Genomic DNA, 22,340 nt, shown 5'->3' with positions numbered 1-22,340 from the left:
CAGAAACATTTCAAACATGCTCAAGGTCACAAGTAGAGGAGCCAGGATTCAAACGCAGGCACACTCTGACTTTATACTTTGTGCTTTTAACCAATACATCAATACTCAAACTGGTGGAATTCAGACTCAAATTCACTCCAAACCTTCTTTTTCTTTTTCACTTGGACTCACAGGAGAATATTCCTACTCTTAAATCCAGATGCCTCTGAAGACCAGGAATTGACTTTCTCCTTAGTAAGTCACAGACACTTTTGAGACAAGTGTGAGAATATTATCACCTTTCCGGGGTATTCAGAGTTCCCCATTCCTATCACATCATCAGTGTGTGTCCATGTAAATGTATCTAGACAGCTATCCTACACTTTTTTTTAAATCTCCAACTTCTGCTCAGAATTCATATTGAAGTCTTCCCCAGGTGAAGCAGTTTTAGAAGTCGACTCCGAATCTCCTTGGTTCTAGCTCCATAGATAATAGGATTGAGTACAGGAGGCACCAGCACATAGAGATTAGCCAGAAAGATGTGCACATGCTTGGGGACTTGGTGGTGACCAAAGCGGTGGGTGAGGAAGGAGAAGAAGGCAGGGATGTAGAAAACCAGGATGATGCCAATGTGGGAGCCACAGGTACTCAGGGCTTTGTGCTGGGCATCACGAGATGGAAGATGAAAGACTGCGTGGAGGATAAAGCCATAGGAAATGGCAATGAGAATGGAATCCAGTCCCATGGCCAGCAGAGCCACAGTTAGCCCATAGACAATATTGACAGTGATGTTGGCACAGGCCAGTCGGGCAATGCCCATATGCTCACAGTATGTGTGTGTCATGACACGGTGACCACAGTAGGGGAGTCGCCTCAGCAAGAAGATGAAGGGGGAGACAATAGCCACACTACGGAATAGCCCAACAAAGCCAATTCTGCCTATGACAGCATGGTTGAGAATGGTTGTGTACCTTAATGGGTTACAGATAGCCACATATCTATCAAAAGCCATGGCAAGTAGAATCGAGGACTCCAGAGCATAGATGGAATGGACACAAAACATCTGGGCCAGGCATCCACCAAAGGAAATCTCACCAGCATGGAGCCACAAAATGGCCAGCATCTTGGGCACAGTGGTAGAACTGAGAGCCAGGTCTGTGAGTGAGAGAAGGCAGAGGAAGAGGTACATAGGTGCATGAAGAGCATTGTCCATGGCAATGACCAGGATGAGGGTGGCATTTCCAGCCAGTGCTACAAGATACATGGCACAGAAAGGGATGGCAATCCAGAAGTGGGCAGTCTCCAGCCCTGGGATCCCTGTTAAGAAGAAGGTGTCTGGAAGACGGTTATCACTGAGGTTGGAATCTGACATTCTTCCTGGCAAATGAAGGGCTCTTTCTGAGTAGTAGGGTTATGCTTGCCCTGTAACATCAGAAATTTGGTTGATTTATGTAAAACAAAGATCTTTCTGTGAAATAATCTTCTTTAGCCTCAGAAAAAATTTATTGTTTTTCACTTGTACAAGCATCTGAAATGACTACCACATATAATTCATTTTAAAAGCTTCTGCTAATTTCTATATTGAACAATGATGTTTTGAGTTCTATATCCAAAGCACCAAGCTAAGTATTTATTAATCTTCTCAAACTGACCCTTCCAGACTTGTCTCCCTCCATATCCTGCACATCATTTATTGATCTCTAGTCCATCCACATCATGGGATATTTCTTACCTCTCATTCATGCCTTTTCTCTTACCTAGGGAGTCTCATTCCTTTATTTTCCTCCTCTCTATTAAGTTTTAATACAAGTTTCCCCGCTTCCCAGAGACCTTCCCTTTCTAAACCGGTTTTGGTAATCTCTAATTTTGTATTTTTCCTACATCCACTATCTTACAAAATTCTGTTGGGTTAGAACTATGTCTTTATGCAACCGTAACCTCTATGCTGCCCATGACTGTGTCTGTACCTAGACATTTTGACAACTTCAAAAGACTAAATTCTGATCATTCTTAGTAACATCCCATTGATGTTTTAAATTAATGATATAATGATGCATTAACTTTTTTCTGCGTTTGTTATGTGCCAAATATACACCAAATCACTTTTGCATATATATATATCATCTGAAGTGCCTATGAAGAGGCTAGGCAACCTGAATATACTTTCATATCATGATTGACTATATACAGCAATTTGAGCATTCACATGGGTATACCACAAGGAAGTGTGAGATAAATCAGATATGCTTGTTGAGAATACTGCACTCAACTATGGCAAAGCCAGTGTATAGTCCTCCAGTCCACCAGTATAATAGCTGGATGTGAGGTCAGATCAAGATGGCAAGTGCTACTAGAGACAGATATAAAAAGTGAGGTATTCTGGATTTGCCACCCATAAAGGGGATTCTGTTCTTGCTGTAGAGGGATAGCTAGTATTATATACATTGTCTTAGTAACATGTATCCCTGAAAGAATTCTGAGTAGAAATGCCAGGAAATCTGAATTTTAGCCCCGATTCTGTAACATTATTGATTTGTGACTTTGAACAAATCTCTTCTCTGGCCAGTCTCAATTTAGAAAGGGCAATGAATGTAGTCATTCTCTGATTTTCTGTCTGCTCACTATGTGGCATTGAAAAAAATTCCAAAGCCTTTTTGTGCCTTAGTTTTTATCTTTAAATTGGGAATGACACCATCTGACCTAACTTCACAAAATTTTGTGGTTGACTAAAGATGACTATTCATGGAATTAAACATTTGTATACCCAGAATAATTCCCCTATTTTTTCCTAAAAAAATAAGATATTTATATTTTAACAACATAATACTCTGGATAAAAGAGAGTACAGTTATCATTCACATCCCTAGCCAATGAAAAGACCAATCCCAGAGAAGTGAACTGATATAATTTAGATCCTGAGGCATTTTATCTGCAGAACTATGATTAGGTCTCATGTCTCCTGATTCAGAGTTTGGTGTTTTTGCCTCACCCTACTGTCCATTAATATGTCCAATACTTGAATTCCTATCTTTCAAACGAGGCTAATATCTTTTTTGTCTAATATCAATTCCTAGTGCTGAAGTATCTTTACTCATTATCTGAGCTCCAAAGAGGTGGAATTAGGGAGTCCCCTTTATTTGCAATGAGATTTTTTTTTTTGTAAGAACAGGAGACATCTTAGTGATTCCTACCATAACAGAGCACCTAGGACTGTAATACAAAGAAACACATGCATATTTTACTGCAGTAAAGATAAATGATGACTGATGGTGTTTAGGAAGTTATGAGACAAAAGATACTGAGCAAACAAAAAGTCATGGGCATCAGCCAGTGCAGGGCTGTGCTAGAGGTTCCTATCTAGCCCAGATGCTCAGCTCATCTGCCTTCCTACCCTCTGCTCTGGTTTAAAATGCAGAGGAGAGAGGGAAACAATGATGAATGCAGGGGAGGGGTTGCCCATTGTGTGCTCTGTAGATGTCTTAGGCAAACTTAGAAGATAAAGAGCTGCTTGTAGCTGTTCAATCTCAGAAGTGAGTCAAGAAGTTTCCAGAGAAGCTTTCCCAAAGCAGAGTCTTATCATTTTCATGTCAAATGCCCCCACATTTCTTCCCTCTCCTCCTCCTCTGCGGGTCTCCAGTAACCCAACAGTACTTAGTGGGCACATACCATGGACCAGTCACTGTGTGGAACTGGGGTAACAGCAATGAATAAGCAGACAAAAATCCCAGCTATGAAAGAGCTTAGATTTTAGCAAAGGCAGATAAATAGCAAACAAAATGCAGAAGTAAAATCTATGTTAGATAACGATAAGGACTTTGAAAAAATAAAACAGAAAAAAAGAGAGGTAGTGGGAGTGGGGTAAATTCTAATTAGGGCATTGTATTAGTTTGTTAGGGCTGCCACCACAAAGCACCACAGACTGAGAGGCTTAAACAACAGAAACGTATTCTCTCACAGTTCTGGAGGCTAGAAATCTGATATCACGATGTTGGCAGGTTTGGTTCTTTCTGAGTCCTTTCTCCTTGCCTTGTAGATGGCCCCCCCTTGTGTCTTCAGTTGGTCTTCCCTCTCTGCCTGTGCCCTAATCTCCCCTTGTTAAAAGGTCAACAGCCATATTGGATTAGGGCACATCTTAGTGACCACATTTTTTTAAAAAACTTTGTCACATCTTTAAAGATCTTATCTTTAAATATAGTCACATTCTGAGATGTTAAGGGTTAATTAAGACCTTGACATATGAATTTGGGGATGTGGAGACCAACACAATTCAGCCTATAACAGACATCCAGGGAAGTCTTTGCTGGGAAGGTAATATTTGAGCAAAGCCTTGAGTCAAAAGAGCTGGCCATGCAGATACCAGAAGAGGGACAGCAAGTGCAAAGGCTGTGAGACACAGGCCTCCTTGATGGGTTTGGAAGTAGCAAAGAGGCTACTGTGCTGGAGGACTAGAAGTGGGGGTACAAGGAACATAGGCAAGATGGTCTAGATCCTTAGGCCACAGAAGGGACTTTGGCTTTCACTCTGAGTTGGAGGGGGATCCTTAAGGGAGAAATCACATTGCTGGTGATCTGCAAGTTCAGGCTCAAATTCATTGCTCAGCCCAAGCAGAGTCCATCAGGTGCTTATGCTGACGGCACCAGGGACGCAAGGCTGAAGGGCTGGAGAAACAATTAACACATTTTTATGGGAAAGATACATCTATTTCTAGAGCTGTCGCTATTATAAATTCTAAACGTTGCCTCAATTCTTGATATTATTACTGTGAACCTTCTTTTTGATGCACTTAGAAAATGTGAGAGGAAGGTTATTTTTATGTCATACGTGCTTTGGTAAAATTTTGTAGGATTTGTGTACTGTGCATTCTTTTATCCTTTTTCTTTTGCTGGGCTAAGAGTGAAGGGGAGAACAGCAGAGATCTACCTTCCATCGCCTTTGGTGGAGGGGGGGCTATGATGGGAAATCTGCTTCTGACTTCTTTTTTTGAAATCATAGTCATAGTTAGGGTACCATATTTGCAGGTTATGTAGACGATGTACTTTTCATTGCCAGAGAAAGAGTAGCCAATCTGTATAATGCCAGTTTGTCAAATCTGAAAATGCTAAAATCAACCAAAACTTATAAAGCTATGAAGAATATTGATACTGTACAACATGTATTGGAGCATAAAAACTTTTTTAAAAGGCAGGTTTATTCTCACATTGCCCATAATAATATTTTGAAATAATACATACGTAATGTTTGTTTATTTAGCCAGAAGCAAGATGGTACTGTGGTAATACCATCAGGTTTGTTGTTCAAAGACAAGGGCCAAGGCCCAGGTTTGCTACATCCTGGCTCTGTGTCCTCGGGCAGGTCATTTAACCTCTCCCACCGGTAAACCGAAGAAAACAAGTCCTCCTCTACTTCCGACAGAAGTATTGGGAAGATCAAGTAAACACATGTCTTTGTGAAGTACTATATAAAATTAGATATTATCATAATGCATTGCATTGATATTTTTTAGTGATGACACGAGATGGTTTTGGGCTCAGCATTGGCACTGACCTGTGATAATAGGGGAAAGAAGCTTGGATGATAGAGTTTAGAGAGCTAGAGTCACTACCATCTTCTTTTCTCCTTTCTTCCTGGCCTATTCTTGCCCTCTAAGGAAGCTTTAAAATAACTGTTGTAAGATAACTGCTACTCTGTGATTATCTAAGGATGTGTGGACCAGAAAGATTGAGGCAGGAGCAGGTCCCATTTATTTCCCTTTAGAAAACAGTGGGAAAAGGGTATTGAACTTGTGTATCATTTAGGTTCACAATACAGGCACCCTTCCTAACTTGTTGCAGGATCCTGTGTCTGGGTCCCCATCTTAGAGCTAGATGTCAATAACTTAGCTGTGAGTTCATTCACTGAACATATTGTTGAGGAATCTGATTTCAAGAACTTACCTGTGTAAGAGACATGCGTTTGCAGGTGGAGCATGCAGAAGTTGGACCTCGGTGTAAAGGTGTGTGTATAAGGGTGAAATTGTGTGGGGGAGTGAGTGTGGTGGTGCAGTGGCTTTGGCAGGAGGTGTGTATCTGGATGCAAAATTTTGTTTAGGGAAGTGAAGGCTGTGTTTCTCTGCAGGTTCAAGGGAGTGTGGTATGAGAGAGTGGAGGGTCTGAATGTGTAATTCATGTTGAAATGTCTTGTCCTTTCTCAGTTTTCTGGGCTAACTAAATGTCTTCAGTTCAGGTCTGTATTTCTGCCTCCTCTAGTCAAGGGGATTGGTAGATGGGGTTATTTATTGACTTTCTGTGATGTGCAGGTGTGAAAACCCAGGTGGCATCCCCTAAGGATTTGATCTGTGGTCAATCTATTGAGGGACAGAGAAGCAGCAGTTGATAATTGAGAAAAAAATGAGCAAGGGAAATTTTCCAGTGAGTTTTCAAGGAAATTTGAAATTAAACACTTAGCCTGTCTTTTCCTCTATTCTGATCTCTTGCTTTTTCACTTCTTTCCTTGTCTTCTTTTTACTTTTTTACTTCTTTTTACTTCTATGAATCTCTTTAAATTTCCGGTCATTGTTTGTCCACCACAATTCTGTGCTCATGGGATGTTGGGAAAGAGTTATCTGAATGGTGCAGCAAATAATGGTATAACTATACCATTGCACTTCACTTACAAACTCATGTTCCAAGAGAAAAAGAAGAATTTTGTGACGATGATAGCAGAGTACTAAGCAAAGCTTAGGACCCTTCTGAGCATGGCCTACTGCAACTGCCCTGGTGTGTACCACTGAAGGCAGTCCTTTTAGAGAATGACATCAGTGCTCTAGCCAGATCCCCTCATATCCTATGAGTTACCTATTCATCAAGTCCTTGCACCAAGGTTCACATCCAGAAAAGTTTCCTCTCAGGATTAATTACTTCTCTTTCTTGACTTAAGAGTACTGTACTGTCTTCTCAAATTAATTTAAAACCAGCGGACTTCAAAATTTTTATGTGGAAATTCCCTAAAGAATTTTCAAAACACTACATGCTGCTTTAAAAATTTTAGGTTGGAATATAAAAATTATGGTTAAAAGTTTAAATGTAGAACAGGATGTAATTTCCAGTATATTGTAAATATTGACATTTTAAAATGAAACTCATATCTATTTTAAACGTCTCCTATAAAAACTTTCTACTCTAGCAATTTCTAACTTGCCATTGTTCATTAAAAATACATGAACAACTATTGCAAGGACAAAAAACCAAACACCGCATGTTTTCACTCATAGGTGGGAATTGAACAATGAGAACGCATGGACACAGGAAGGGGAACATCACACCGGGGCCTGTTGTGGGGTGGGGAGAGGGGGGGAGGGATAGCATTGGGAGATATACCTAATGTTAAATGACGAGTTGATGGGTGCAGCACACCAACATGGCACATGTATACATATGTAACTAACCTGCACGTTGTGCACATGTACCCTAAAACTTAAAGTATAATTAAAAAAAATACATGAACAAGTTTTTCTTAACTGTCAGTAATTTAATATTATTACTTTATCTCATAGTTGGTTCATTACCCCAGATATTTTTTTTTTCCTTAAATATATCATTATAGTCACTCTCTCTTACTTATAAATAATATGTATATAAATTGGGATTAGTTTTATTTCCTATAACTATAGGCTCAAAATGTTAAAATGTTTTGTTATTGAAATTATTATGAGGATTCATTAATGAAAGCCATATTAAAAATCTTTACATTTTGTAAATTGTTAAACATAGGCCTAAGGTTTTTGGAAATACATATCTTAATGACATTGAGAGAATTTTCTGTTTTCTCCCAAATTACTTCATGTATCCATAAGACAATATTGATGGGACGAGATAGGTTTTACAATCAGTCATTCTTAATTTTACCTATAAACATTTAAACTCTGAGAACACTTATTTACATAAATAAGTTGAGAATGGGAAACTTTCATTTATGCAATGTAGGAATTAAAGCATAACTGAAAGTAACTGCTGTAATCAGCAACAGTCTTAAGAAAGGAGGTTCTGGTCATATGAAATGCAGAGAAGGATACTCCCACAGCTGGGACCCAGACCTTTGGTGAGAGGTCTCAGCCAGGTGGTGCTAGTATATGTCAGGGACATGATGAAGTTGGTTAAAAGTAGGAGAGATAGAAAATGCAAACTGGAACCAACTATTAGATCAATGGCTGTTGCTGAGGACAAAACAGGTACTTGCATGACACTGACAGAAATAAAATGTGAACAGGAAAAGCAAATCTTTTTGTTTCATAATTGAGATTTTATTGGTTGAGGATCAGTACAGACATTTCAGTTTGTACACAGTTCTTAACATACGTACCGAAAATCTAAAAAGCCATGTATTGTAATTCTTTTTTTAAAGTTGTTCCAGTGACTTTCCAGCTTAAAATTTGGAAGCAAATTGTCCTTAAGAGGCTATCAAGTACCGGTATCTTCACATGTTGATAAGCTGTTACATACGTCCCACCAATTCACAACTGAATAGCATGTATACTACATATTCAAATTTTTAATCTTTCACAGCACAGTAACCAAGTGATTAGGAAAACGGGACTACCACAACCAAAGATGTTACAGAGTACACACAATTCTGACAGGGAGAGCCATGATCAAGGAGTGGTTTCCTTTAGGAAACAATTCTACTAAAAAATAACATGGGAATAGAAGTAATTTAAAATGTTCAAGACATTAAATGCAGGACTGACTCCATATTGTCATTTAATATGCATTGTATTATAGGATATAAAAACTAACCCACATCTATGGGGTGTTAAGCTGACACCGAAGACAGTCAAAACCTCCCGTAATTCAATAACCCACACTGTTTTCTGGTCGTACCAAAAAATAAACAACCAGCGAATGATTTCACCTCTTAAATGAAGCATTTACAATTAAAAGATGGGATGAGGTGGGATTCCCTCTTTCTTAAAAATGTTTCTAGAGCTACTAAAAAACTTGCATTTACAAAATAGTTGATAATAATATACCTCTGGATTGTACAAGAAGGGAGACAGGGACCACTGATAAGACATGGTGTGTGGTATTAATCAGACTTGACTTCTTCCTCTCCTGCTTCATCAGAGGCTGGACTCTCCTCAGTTTTCACTTCCCTGTTTTCTGCAGGTAAATGTTCTTTAGTTTCTTGGTTAGCCACTTCGGCCTGTTTTCCAACTTGGTTCCATTCTCCCCATCACTTTCAGGTATACCAATCAAACATAGGTTTGGTCTTTTCACATATTTCTTGGTGGCTTTGCTTATGAGTTTTCATTCTTTTTTCTCTAATCTTGTCTTCACCACTTTATTTCATTAAGTTGATCTTCAATCTCTGATATCCTTTCTTCTGCTTGATTGATTTGGCTGTTGATACTTGTGTATGCTTCACAAAGTTCTCGTGCTGTGTTTTTCAGCTCCATCAGGTCATTTATTTTCTTCTCTAAACTGGTTATTCTAGTTAGCAATTCCTCTAACGTTTTTTCAAGGTTCTTAGCTTCCTTACATTGGGTTAGAACATGCTCCTTTAGCTCGGAGGAGTTTGTTATTACCCACCTTCTGAAGCCTACTTCTGTCAATTTGTCAAACTCATTCTCCGTCCAGTTTTGTTCCCTTGCTGGAGAGGAGTTGTGATCCTTTGGAGGAGAAGAGGCATTCTGGTTTTTGGAATTTGTAGCCTTTTTGTGCTGGTTTTTCCTCATCTTCATGGATTTATCTACCTTTGGTCTTTGATGTTGGTGACCTTCAAATGGGGTTACTGAATGGACGTCCTTTTTGTTGATGTTGGTGCTATTCCTTTCTGTTAGTTTTCCTTCTAACTGGCTCCTCTGCTGCAGGTCTGCTGGAGTTTGCTGGAGGTCCACTCCAGACCCTTTTTGCCTGGGTATCAGAACAGCAAAGATTGCTGCCTTTTCCTTCCTCTGGAAGCTTCGTCCCAGAGGGGCACCCTCCAGATGCCAGCTGGAGCTCTTCTGTATGTATGAGGTGTCTGTTGATCCCTGCTAGAGGTGTCTCCCAGTCAGGAGGCCTGGAGGTCAGGGACCCATGTGAGGAGGCAGCGTATCCCTTAGCAGAGCTCGAATGCTGTGCTGGGAGATTCGCTGCTCTCTTCAGAGCCCGTAGGCAGGGGCGTTTAAGTCTGCTAAAGCTGTGCCCACAGGCACCCCTTCCCCCAGGTGCTCTGCCCCAGGGAGATGGGGGTTTTATCTATAAGCCCCTAACTGGGGCTGCTGGCTTTCTTTCAGAGATGCCCTGCCCAGAGAGGAGGAATCTAGAGAGGCAGTCTGGCTACAGCAGCTTTGCAGAGCTGCTGTGGGCTCCACCCAGTTCCAGTTTCCCTGCAGCTTTGTTTACACTGTGAGAGGAAAAGCCCTACTCAAGCCTCAGTAATGGCGGACACCGCTCCCCCAACGAAGCTTGAGCATCCCAGGTCAACTTCAGACTGCTGTGCTGGCAGCAAGAATTTCAATCCAGTGGATCTTAGCTTGCTGGGGTCCATGGGGCTGGGATCCACTGAGTAGTGGCTCCCTGGCTTCAGCCCTCTTTCCAGGGGAGTGAATGGTTCTGTCACGCTGGCCTTCCAGAAGCCACTGGGGTATGAAAAAAAAAACTCCTGCAGCTAGCTCAGTGTCTGCCCAAACAGCCACCCAGTTCTGTGCTTGAAACCCAGGTGGCCTAGGCACCCAAGGGAATCTCAGGGTCTGTGGGTTGTGAAGACAGTGGGAAAAGCATAGTATGTGGGCTGGAGTGCACCATTCCTCGGGGCATGGTCCCTCATGGCTTCCCTTGGCTAGGGGAGGGAATTCTCTGACCCCTTGTGCTTCCTAGGTGAGGCGATGCCCCACCCTGCTTTGGCTTGCCCTCTGGGCCGTACCCACTGTCTAACCAGCGCCAATGAGATCAGCCAGGTACCTCAGTTGGAAATGCAGAAATCACCTGCCTTCTGCACTGGTCTCACTGGGAGCTGCAGACTGCAGCTATTCCTATTTGGCCATCTTGCCAGCCACTTGCTTCCACTTTTGCAGGAGCAGGTTTAGCAGACAACCACATTGATCTACTCTTGGGCTCTTCTTGAGGCCACCTTCGGTGGAGCTGACCTTCCTTTTGGCATCCTGGTGGCCAGGAGGGAGCATGTTGGGTGCCTGTGGCCCAGGTGCACCAAGAGCCTTCGTGAAGTTGGGCTGCTTGGTTGCTGCCATTCCTCCCGCCACTGAGACCCACATCACGGGTGCTGCTGCTGAGTGATGCCATTCCTCCCGCTGCTGAGACCCACATCACGGGTGGTGGGAGAACCGGCAGGAAAAGCAAATCTCTTATCCTTCATTCAGCTTTCCAGTCTCTCTCACTGCCTCCTACTGGCAGAGCCCAACAGGCCGACAGCCCAACTGGCAGAGAAAAAAAAATGTAGTCCCGGCCAGGCGTGGTGGCTCACGCCTATAATCCCAGCGCTTTGTGGAGGCCGAGGCAGGCAGATCACAAGGTCAGGATATCGAGACCAGCCAGACCAACATGGTGAAACCCGGTCTTTACCAAAAATACAAAAAATTAGCTGGGTGTGGTGGCGGGCGCCCATAGTCCCAGCTACTTGGGAGGCCGAGGCTGGAGAATGGCGTGAACCTGGGAGGTGGAACTTGCAGTGAGCTGAGATCATGCCACTGCACTCCAGCTTGGGTGACAGAGTGAGACTCTGTCTCAAAAAAAAAAAAAAAAAAAAAAAAAAAAAAAAAAAAAAAAAAAAAAAAAAAATACAGTCCCAGCCTAAGCATCGTAAAAGTGGCGCATAGAAGGGTGCTTTTAGAACAGAGAGGCAATAGCGTAAAATTCAGCATGTAATCCTTAGGTACATATGTATACAAGTGCGCACTATAACTTGTATCACATTATAGGATTGAGTAATATGAATTATGTATAAAAATCAGAAACCAATTCATTTTTAGACCTCACAACAAATTTTTTCTTTATTAATGTAAGAGAAAATTATATATTGCTAAGAAAATAGAAAGCATTTTTATAAGATTAAATTATATTAAAATTGACTACAATTTGAAAATATTTTATGAAAACACTTGATAGAAATAACTTTTAATTGACTAATTCATAGCTTTTCTAATGCTTATCCTCTCTAAAAAGCATACACACATGCATATGACATAAATTTTTTGTTTGTAAGAGTCATCTGGTAAATTTTGAAAAATATGATACTCTTTTGAAACATTTCAACTATATGATTACTAAATATAATCTTTCAACTGTTTGGAAGTATGTTTCTTTCTAGTAACAACCTATCCTAATGATAAATATTAAATTATAACTTCAAGAAAAACCCAAAATCTTCTTAAGCTGATAGGCAACTTCAGCAAAGTCTCAGGATACAAAATCAATGTGCAAAAATCACAAGCATTCTTATACACCAATAACAGACAGCCAAATCATGAGTGAACTCCCATTCCCAATTGCCTCAAACAGAATAAAATACCTAGGAATCCCACTTACAAGGGATGTGAAGGACCTCTTCAAGGAGAACTACAAACCACTGCTCAATGAAATAAAAGAGGATACAAACAAATGGAAGAACATTCCATGCTCATGGGTAGGAAGAATCAATGTTGTGAAAATGGCCATACTGCCCAAGGTAATTTATAGATTCAATGCCATCCCCATCAAGCTACCAATGACTTTCTTCACAGAATTGGAAAAAACGACTTTAAAGTTCATATGGAACCAAAAAAGAGCCTGCATTGCCAAGTCAATCCTAAGCCAAAAGAACAAAGCTGGAGGCATCATGCTACCTGACTTCAAACTATACTACAAGGCTACAGTAACCAAAACAGCATGGTACTGGTACCACAACAGAGACATAGATCAATGGAACAGAACAGAGCCCTCAGAAATAATGCCGCATATCTACAACCATCTGATCTTTGACAAACCTGACAAAAAGAAGAAATGGGGAAAGGATTCCCTATTTAATAAATAGTGCTGGGAAAACTGGCTAGCCATATGTAGAAAGCTGAAACTGGACCCCTTCTTTACACCTTATACAAAAATTAATTCAAGATGGATTAAAGACTTGCATGTTAGACCTAAAACCATAAAAACCCTAGAAGAAAACCTAGGCAATACCATCCAGTGCTATACTTTCTATCTGTTGCTCTTGGTTTCTGAAATTCCACCATGCTTTCTGCTTCAGAAAAGATACCCTGTCAGGGTATACTTTGTATGTAGATGCTTTGGTGTGAATAAGCACCACATATATTTTTCAGAAAACTCTCATATCAAGGGGTCTATAAATGCACCCATTCTGTTTTGGAAGGCACTTGGCAGTACCCTATTTAGTGTTCAAAGACTCCAAATCAGAGGTATCCTTATATTGCATACAGAGGCCAAAGAAAAAAAAAAAAAAGGTGGGAGACTTTGCAGGTAGGCCAAACAAATAGGTCCTAAGAATCTGGAATAAAGAAAAAAATGTATTCTGAGAAGGAAGGGTAGCGGAGTTCTGAGTGCAGATGGAGAAGCAAAGGCAGATAGAAGGTTGCCTTAGAATATTGCAAATTCTCCTCTTTTGTTCTCTCCTAAAAATCTTTCCTGTATTTCTTAACTTTTCAGTAATTCAGCTGTTATATTTCCTTAGGAGTCTCTCAAACTAGACTATGAATTGGTATACTTACTCATTTATACAATTGTCAACCAGGAAAAGAGGGGTGTAGAGCAAGCTTTAGACCTCAGAGTTGCAAAAGCTTTTGGTCCTGAAAGATTTTGTAACTGTTTAGTTTCGGCTCTTCATATTCCCATTAGGTAAATTTCTTAGCATCTCCAATTTACAGCAAAGAGTCCAAAACTCAGAAAACGTAAGTGACTTACTGAGTACCTCTCCTGGACAAGCCCAGCACTAAACATAGCACAGCAGGGACTGAATAAGAGTGACAATTGAGTTTTTGGAGCTGGCGAGACAGAAGAACATATAAGATTTATAAAGCTATAATGTAAGGTAGACAGAAAAATGGAACAAAGGAGATACAAGTCTAGATCTGTGAGCAGTATGGGGGAGAGGTACCTCTTTTAACAATGAGCAGTCAAACATGCATGGAGGGGAGGGCATTCTTGGACCTCAGTCCTGGAAGATGGATTGAATGGGTGTGTTCATACAGTCTGGGCAACCTTTGGGAGCTGGTGAGCTGCAGGTCAAACTTAGATGACAGCAAGTAGACTGATTTATGTGTCTTGAGGTATAAGAAAGATAATTTTAAGAATTGAGGCAAAAAATATTGAGAGAAATACTGACTATAGAGGGTTTTTGATTCTAGGCTAATGGGTTTGGATTTTATCATTTGATAATGAGGGATCATTTAACAATTCTAATAGGAACAGTGCATTTTCAGATTTGCCTTTAAAAATATTAGTTCTACTTTAGAGATGAATAGAGAGAGGCAAGATATTTATTAGGAGGCTTTTATTAAGGTATACTCGTGATATCTTGAGTCTAAAGAGTGGAACTGCAGGTGGAGTGAAATGGAGGAAGGTGCTGACAGAGGCACTTGGAGTTTGGTCTTTTCATCAGCTCTTACTCGGTTTAACGTAGTAGGCAAAGCAAAAGAAGAAATCAAAGTGATGTTTAGATTTAAAGTCTCAATCTTAGGCATAATGATGATATTGTTCAAAGAGACAGTGAACACAGATGAAAAGCAATTCTGTGGCGTAGAGAAATGATTATTAATCCCATGGCATTTAGGAGCTAGAAACTATTTGGTTATAAAATAAATTATTAAAAACTTTAAGCATTGGAACCAACGCAATGTCCAACAACAATAGACTGGATTAAGAAAATGTGGCACATATACACCATGGAATACTATGCAGCCATAAAAAATGATGAGTTCATATCCTTTGTAGGGACATGGATGAAACTGGAAAACATCATTCTCAGTAAACTATCGCAAGGACAAAAAACCAAACACCGCATGTTCTCACTCATAGGTGGGAATTGAACAATGAGAACTCATAGACACAGGAAGGGGAACATCACACACTGGGGACTGTTGTGGGGTTGGGGGAGGGGGAGAGACAGCATTAGGAGATATACCTAATGCTAAATGACAAGTTAATGGGTGCAGCAAAACAACATGGCACATGGATACATAGGTAACAAACCTGCACATTGTGCACATGTACCCTAAAACCTAAAGTATAATAATAAAAAATAAAAAAAAAAACTTACTTTAAGCAAATTAAATTATTCAGAGAGCAAAGTGATGCCTCAAGCTAAATGGATAAAAGAATGAAAAAGTGGATGGTAATATAAAAGTCTAATGCACCTTGACGAATGTCTGGAAGATTATCTCCATGAATGAACATCTCCCTGTCCATTTACCTTTTGCCCAGATGAATGGATAAGATAATTTAACTGAGAGACTGTATAGGAGCAGGGAAACTGAGAGTAGTGGAAGTTCAGTAACATGAAAGAATGAAAAGAGGAAATTATTATGGTTCGTGAATAAGTGCTTTCCTCAGGAACAGACCATAATTGTTGAGAAAGTAGTAATTAGAAGAGTTTTGTCTTAGGTCTTGAGCAAATTGATACCCATAAATTGATGAAGAAAAGAGTTCAAAGCTTTAAATGTGAGAAAGACCACAATAGACGCAGGTATAAAGGAGGGCAAAGGGACCTGTTTGCCAGCCAGATAAGCTGAGACAACTCAGGCCATTTGTGAAATCTTGGTAAGAAGGAGAGGCAAGGATAAATAATCTGGTGAACTAATATATTAATGCAATAAAGTATGGGACTGGATAGCATGTGGGGGTCTTAAAATGTTAGGCAGAGACCATGGATAAAACTGTATATTTGTCTTCTTTAGAGGATAGTGGCCCTAGAATCTAAGCAGGAGTTCCAGCATGAGAGGTGATTCCCACAACAGCTCAGGGTTGTCTCCTTGCATCTTGACAGGACTCCCAGGGCTGGAGACCTCTCAACACCGGACTTTTTTGCTCCTTGGTGCTCTCTACATTGTCTCCATTGTGGGCAATGCCCTTATCCTTTTCATTATCACGAAGGAACAGAGCTTGCACCAGCCTATGTACTACTTTCTATCCTTGCTCTCAGTTAATGATCTAGGTGTGTCTTTCTCCACACTGCCCACCGTTCTGGCCACATTTTGCTTGTCCTTAAGGGAGATCAGTTTTTATTATTGCACGGCCCAAATGTTCTTTATCCATCTCTTTTCCTTTGTGGAGTCTGGCATCCTGCTGGCCATGAGCTTTGACCGCTATGTGGCCATCTGTAACTCGCTGCACTATGCCACAGTGCTCACTGATGCCCGTGTGGTGCCTATGGGCGTGTCGATTATTATCCGCAGTTTCTGCATGGTTTTTCCACTGCCTTTCTTTCGGAAGAGATTACCCTTCTGCAAGGCCAATGTACTCTCCTATGCCTACTGCCTGCATCCAGATCTGATCCGCCTGCCCTGTGGCGACATCACCATCAATAATATCTATGGTCTATTCACTGTCATCTCTTCCTTTGGCCTGGATTCTGCCCTTATCCTCCTCTCCTATGTGCTCATACTCCGCTCTGTACTTGCCATTGCCTCCCGGGAGGAGCGATTAAAGACTCTTAACACCTATGTGTCACACATGTGTGCTGTGCTCATCTTTTATGTGCCCATGGTGTGTGTGTCCATGGCTGCTCAGTATGGGAGGCATGCCCCACGGTATGTACACGCACTCATGTCCCCTATCTCTTTGTGCCTCCGATGCTCAACTCTGTCATCTATTCCGTTAAAACCAAACAGATTCGTCAGAGGCTTTGCAAAATACTACTGGCAACCAGGATTTGAGCAGGAGACGTGTTGAAAAGAAGAGATTCAGAGGATGTTTATCCTTATTCCGCAAATTTAAGTTTTCAAACTTGCTTCAACAGGGCATTTTAAATATCCTTTAGGGCACTGACCTTCCATTAGGATTCCTGCCATGAGTTGTTGGATCCTGGCAATAGTCAAGTCTCATGCTAACAGGTTTTGCCAAGTAAACTGGGCTATAATTTTTTAAAAAAGTATTTGCTCAATTTCCTTCTTTTTAAATCGAAGAATATGCATTCTCATAATTAATTCTTCACCTTGTCACAATATGTTGCTATTATCTTTTGTTTAATGTGAATCTTCAGAGAGGAAATTACTGATTACCCTGGATACACTGTCATGATGGGGAAGGGATTCTTTTGCCAAGTATTATGGCAAACAGATATTAGTTAAAAATCACACAAACACACATACACACACACACATACACCCCCCGCAACCCAATAGCTATGCATGCAACTATTTATTTCATATAACATGCACCATCTACTTAGTGTTTAAAAATGATACGTGTAACTGCATATAAAGTATATTAAATTATTTAAATTTAATATTAAAAACTGGTGAAGTTCATAGGGTAATTTATATCGTAAGTTTGTGTGTATAGTAACAAGCATTTAAGAAAATAGCAAAGTAGGAAGACTAGTCAAACATATGAAATACATATGTATGGAGAGAGAGATGTACATACATGTATACATCTATATATATACACATACAGGATTAAAGTAATTGCTAATTTTTAAAGAAATTCTTTAATTCAAAACATTAATGATTGAAATAGTAAAAACTGTGTTGGTAATAGGCTTCAGAAAAGGTGAAATGAAACAAAAAATGTGTTGTACATAAAAAAGCAATTGTTTCGGTGTATTTTCTTGTCAGAGCATATACTTTATGGTTAAAATAAAATAATTTTTTTCTATTTTTGTAAACTATAATTATTTATCTTTACTTGAAGGAATATTTGACCAATGTAGTGAAGCTTGAGACAGAAGGAGCTGTTTTACCTTATCCTTGTATCTGTGATTGAACACTAAATCCTGACAACTCTGATTAGACTTTGACTTATCTTGTCTCTGTCTCAGTGTCTACGTCACCACTGTTGCTACCTTATTTGGGGCCTTCATTATCTCCTGTCGCTTCACATGGCGTTGTCTTCCAAACTGATCTCATTATTTACCATTCCCTTTTCTCATTTTTCTGTGCCACAACTATAACAATCTTCCTAAAGAGTCTATCTGATTATAAAATGTGTCATACCCTTTACTTATTGCGTAAGAATCAAGTCCCTTAGCACATCTCTTAATATTATCATCACAGCAAGTGTCTTTTATGTCTTATTATTCTTAACCATTTTTTCTGCCCCAAAATAATTTGCTCTATACTAAACGACACGTGATTTCTGAATCAACAGGCTGCTTTATGCTTCTGCAGTTTTGTTCTAATAGCCTCTAGTTAGAAATTCTTCTCCATGCTCATATTCCTGAAAACTGCACATCAGTCTATTCATCAAAACAATATTTATTAAACAGATACTGTGGGCCAGGCACTGACTCAGCTTTTGGGTTATCCACTCTATGAAGCATTTCTAGCCCTTCATTTACTACCTGCCCTCTACCTACTTGCTTTTCTCCCCTCAAAAACTAATAATTTAGATATTCTATTATTATTATGCTAATGTATTTTTAAATGTAGAATTACATTACAGCATTTAGGTACCATTTTCTTCTTTTCTGTTCCCTGCATATAGTTGTCTATTTGAATTATTAGTTTCTTGAGAAAATGAATTATTTTGTTAATATTAGAATAAGTGCAAATTTTTTGAAAGGCGTATCACGGCCTTGGAAAATTCCAACCTCCTGAGACTCAGTGATTTCTATACTGATTTTTAAAATGACTAGATTGTTGATTTTTTATAAAGTCTAAATATAATGTATGGAAGATGTTTGATGTCCTGGTTACATTCATATGTACTTAATAAAAAAAACTCCTATAGTAACCAGATTTTTATCTTTTAGGGTTTAGCATTGTAAGATTACATATTAAATTTCAATAAATATTTATAGACTGGATACATAAATTAATGTGACCATATTGTCATTATTCACAAATAATCTTACTTATGGATTGAGAAAACACAAAGGCTTAAAAGTAAATATTACTGAAAATTGATAAAATTTGCCAAATATAGAATAATATGAAACTATTAATTTCTAAAAAACTGTAAAATATTTGAATAAATGATTTAATTCTCAAACTTAAAAAAATTAATTTAGCTCAGAAATATTTTAATCAGAAATTTTACAGAAGAAAATTCCAAAACATTATGCATAGATTTAAAACTAAAATTGAATGTTAAAATGTGGAGATAAAAACAAAGAAGCTGTATTAATTAAAATAGAACATGTGCTGCCAGAACAGATTTCTAGCACAGGATAGCTGAAAAGAAACCATGTAAAAGAATATTTTTTAAATAAAGTACACATTATCAAATAGCATTATAGATGCTGACTTTTAGTAAAAACACTAACATATCATGTCATTGTTAAATATTTGTATGTTTGTCTCGAACAAGTATTTCGAGGGATTATCAGAAATTTTATTAGTACCTGGTTAGTAAGACTTGGGAAAATGCATTTTCTGCTTTTCTACAATACATATAAATTAGGTTTGTAATAAACTGAGACAGAAAGAGGACAGATTTTTGGATGAATGCAGGCAACTGAGGGTAACCTGAGAGCTTCAAGGAGGTGAGCCTCAAAGGGAGTGGTCAGATTGTGGTGCCCACTGGTTCCCCACTGAGGTGCTCTCCAAGTGCACCTCTGTGCCCATCTCAAAGGATAAGTGTTTCTCTTTCCTGTCAGAGCCATTTTCTCCAGATGTGGTTATTGGCTGCAAAGGGCACGCCATCACTACTCATGGGGCCTCCAAGAGACTCATCTCCCCCGGCACTCAGGAAATTCAGTTGATAAGTTTGGAGATAAGTATACAGCCATGAAACCATCACTACAATCCATAACATAAACATATACATCACCTCTAAAAGTTGCCTCCCACTCTATTTATTTATTTATTTATTTATGGTGATGAGAACACTTAAGATCCACCCTCTCGGCACATTTTAAAATACACAAAATAGTATTGTTAACTATAGGCATTATTTTGTACAGTAGATCTTTAGGACTTATTCATTTTGTATAACTGAAACTTTGTACCTTTTGACCGACACCTTCCTATTTTTTGATGGCCTGTTATGTGCTAGGTAAACTTCAGAGGATATTTTACTTTAGCTAGCTAGCTAGCTAGCTATCTAACTCTGTAGCATATTAGCAAGCCAATGGTATAGGTAAAATATTATTCTTGTTTTACAGCTGAAGACACTGAAGTGTAAAGAACAGATTAAATAACTTTTCTAGGATAACACAACCAATACGTCAAAGAACAGAAGGTGAAACTCACATAGTCTGAATCCCAAATCCAAGACTGATGTTATTTTGGGTTGGTGACATCACTGTGAAAAGTCTTACAGTTCTCGTCCTTCCTCTTATTGGCTTGTTCAGTGTAAATACATGAAATACTGATGGTCTTAGTTTAGGCTGGAGACCTAAGAGATACCAAGTCACAAAAGAGGCTCATTCTTTCATCCAGTGACTATTTGTTGGGCACCTAAACATGTCAGATCCTGTCAGCATGTAAGGGAATCCTTGGAGCATGATACAAACAGGCATTTACTCTCTGAGTGCCCCCTTGTGGCCACACAGCATAACAGCTAAGAGTACCTAGGTTCAAATGCTAGTATTGTCACTTGTGTGATTTGTGACTATAGATAAGTTATTTAACTCACAGTGGCTCCATTTTGATATGCAAAATGTGAATCTGTTTCATAATGTTTTCAAATTTAAACGAGTTTATAGAGTTAGTCAACACATAAAGTTCTCAATAAGTATACATAAATGTTATTACTGGGGGGAAATAGTTATAATCCACTGAGATAAGATGTCATGATTACTGTCTGTGGTATCCAAGAAAAGGATTTTCTAACACAGCCTATAGAGCTAAAGATTTCTCTACTGCACATGGACTTGGATTAATTAAGGTAGGAAGGTGAGTAAATCACTTTATGAGGATTTTATATGAGGAATGAAGAGAGGGTTTGGATTGGAATTCGGTTTCATCTAAAAAGAATCAAGACTCCAGTGCGGCCCATGCTACAAGATGGTGCTGTGAGGCTGCTATGGATCTAGATACAATGGCAAAGAAACATAGGTTGAATAGGTGTATGTTAGTCACATGTACCTTACCATGTGTGTCATCCAATTTTGCAAAACTTGTGGAAGGAATGCTGATGCTGTTATGCTGATGGTTTTGGTTATGGCAAAAATATTAGTTGTATGCCTAATATTTGCTAAACACCATGCTGGGTGCCTTGAATATATTAAAGAATAGGAGAGATGGTCATGTTTCATGGAATTTACATAATAACAGAAGAAAGGCAATAAATGCATACTTTTCCATTTATGTTAGATAATTTAATCGTAAGTCTGCAAGATGTTAGACAAGATCACTACAGAATGTTATGTAAGAGTAGATCCTCATTCAGGCTAAGGGGTTAGGGGGATACATAAGGCAGTAGTATTTAAATAATATTTAATTCCACCAAGAGTTGGTGGATAAATAACTATCCCAGTGAAGGGAAAGTGCATGGGGAAAAGCTTCCAGGACATGTGAAACAGCATTTTTTAAGGCCTTGAGGTTGGAGTGATCCTTGCATCTTCGAGGAACTGAAAGGAGGTCATTTTGGTTGGAACAGAACAAGAGAACAATGATTCAATATATTCAATATAAAGTTGAAAATGAAGGTCATATTACACAGTGCTTTACAGGCAATATGAGTGTTTGGATTTTATCATCATGAAAATAGCATGATGAAAGTTGACTTAATATTGATGTAATATGGAAAATGAATTAGAAGAGGGCTGAATAATGTGGGGAAGTCCATTAAGATGTTATTGAAATGTTGATATTTGGGTCTAGAGAGTGCCTGTAGGACTGGTAAGAAGTCAGTGAAATAGAAAAATATTCAGGATTTGGATCCAAAAGGATATAATATTTTTGCAAGTAGAGTTCAAAAGTCAAACACCTATTTATTGAGCTTACTCCTCCCTTTCTCTGGCCATTTCTAGTTTATCTTTCTGGTCTCAATTAAACTAATTTTCCAGATTATTTTAGTTCTTCTCCATTAAAGTGGTTCCTATTCCTACCACCCCAAACTTATTCTCTAAAGCAAATTAATGCATGTAATTATTTGTTTAGCCTGTTGTCCCGATCACTGTGAGATTTGAGAAAAGGCTTATCCTGTTCTCTGTCATACCTGAGCACCTCCTTCAGCGTGGTTTTTTCTGTCAAATATGAGTTTACACTAACCAACACATTGAAATGTATGTGTGATGTTATTAATTTCCAATGAGAAGTAAAATTATTGCATTGGCACAAATTATCTTGT

At 39.0% G+C, this 22,340-nt stretch overlaps 1 protein-coding gene and 1 pseudogene across 1 annotated transcript; one reads left to right on the top strand and one right to left on the bottom strand.

Moving 5' to 3' along the window:
* Positions 1-316: 316 nt before the first annotated feature.
* LOC100585654 (olfactory receptor 52D1) lies at positions 317-1,367 on the bottom strand. The gene has a single exon (XM_003254833.2). The coding sequence runs from the start codon at positions 1,349-1,351 to the stop codon at positions 395-397; it is 957 nt and encodes a 318-aa protein (XP_003254881.1). The 5' UTR covers positions 1,352-1,367; the 3' UTR covers positions 317-394.
* Positions 1,368-15,875: 14,508 nt separating this feature from the next.
* Positions 15,876-16,816, top strand: LOC100585298 (annotated as a pseudogene).
* Positions 16,817-22,340: the final 5,524 nt, after the last annotated feature.

Source organism: Nomascus leucogenys, chromosome 15 (assembly GCF_006542625.1).
Source record: "Nomascus leucogenys isolate Asia chromosome 15, Asia_NLE_v1, whole genome shotgun sequence".
NCBI classification, from domain to species: Eukaryota; Metazoa; Chordata; class Mammalia; order Primates; family Hylobatidae; genus Nomascus; species Nomascus leucogenys.
The sequence above is the reverse complement of the archived record's forward strand: the minus strand, read 5'-3'. Positions and strand labels throughout refer to the sequence as shown.

Bases quoted from the DNA above. Each gene is read 5' to 3' on its own strand.
- LOC100585654 (XM_003254833.2), bottom strand. From the start codon at position 1,351: ATGTCAGATTCCAACCTCAGTGATAACCGTCTTCCAGACACCTTCTTC.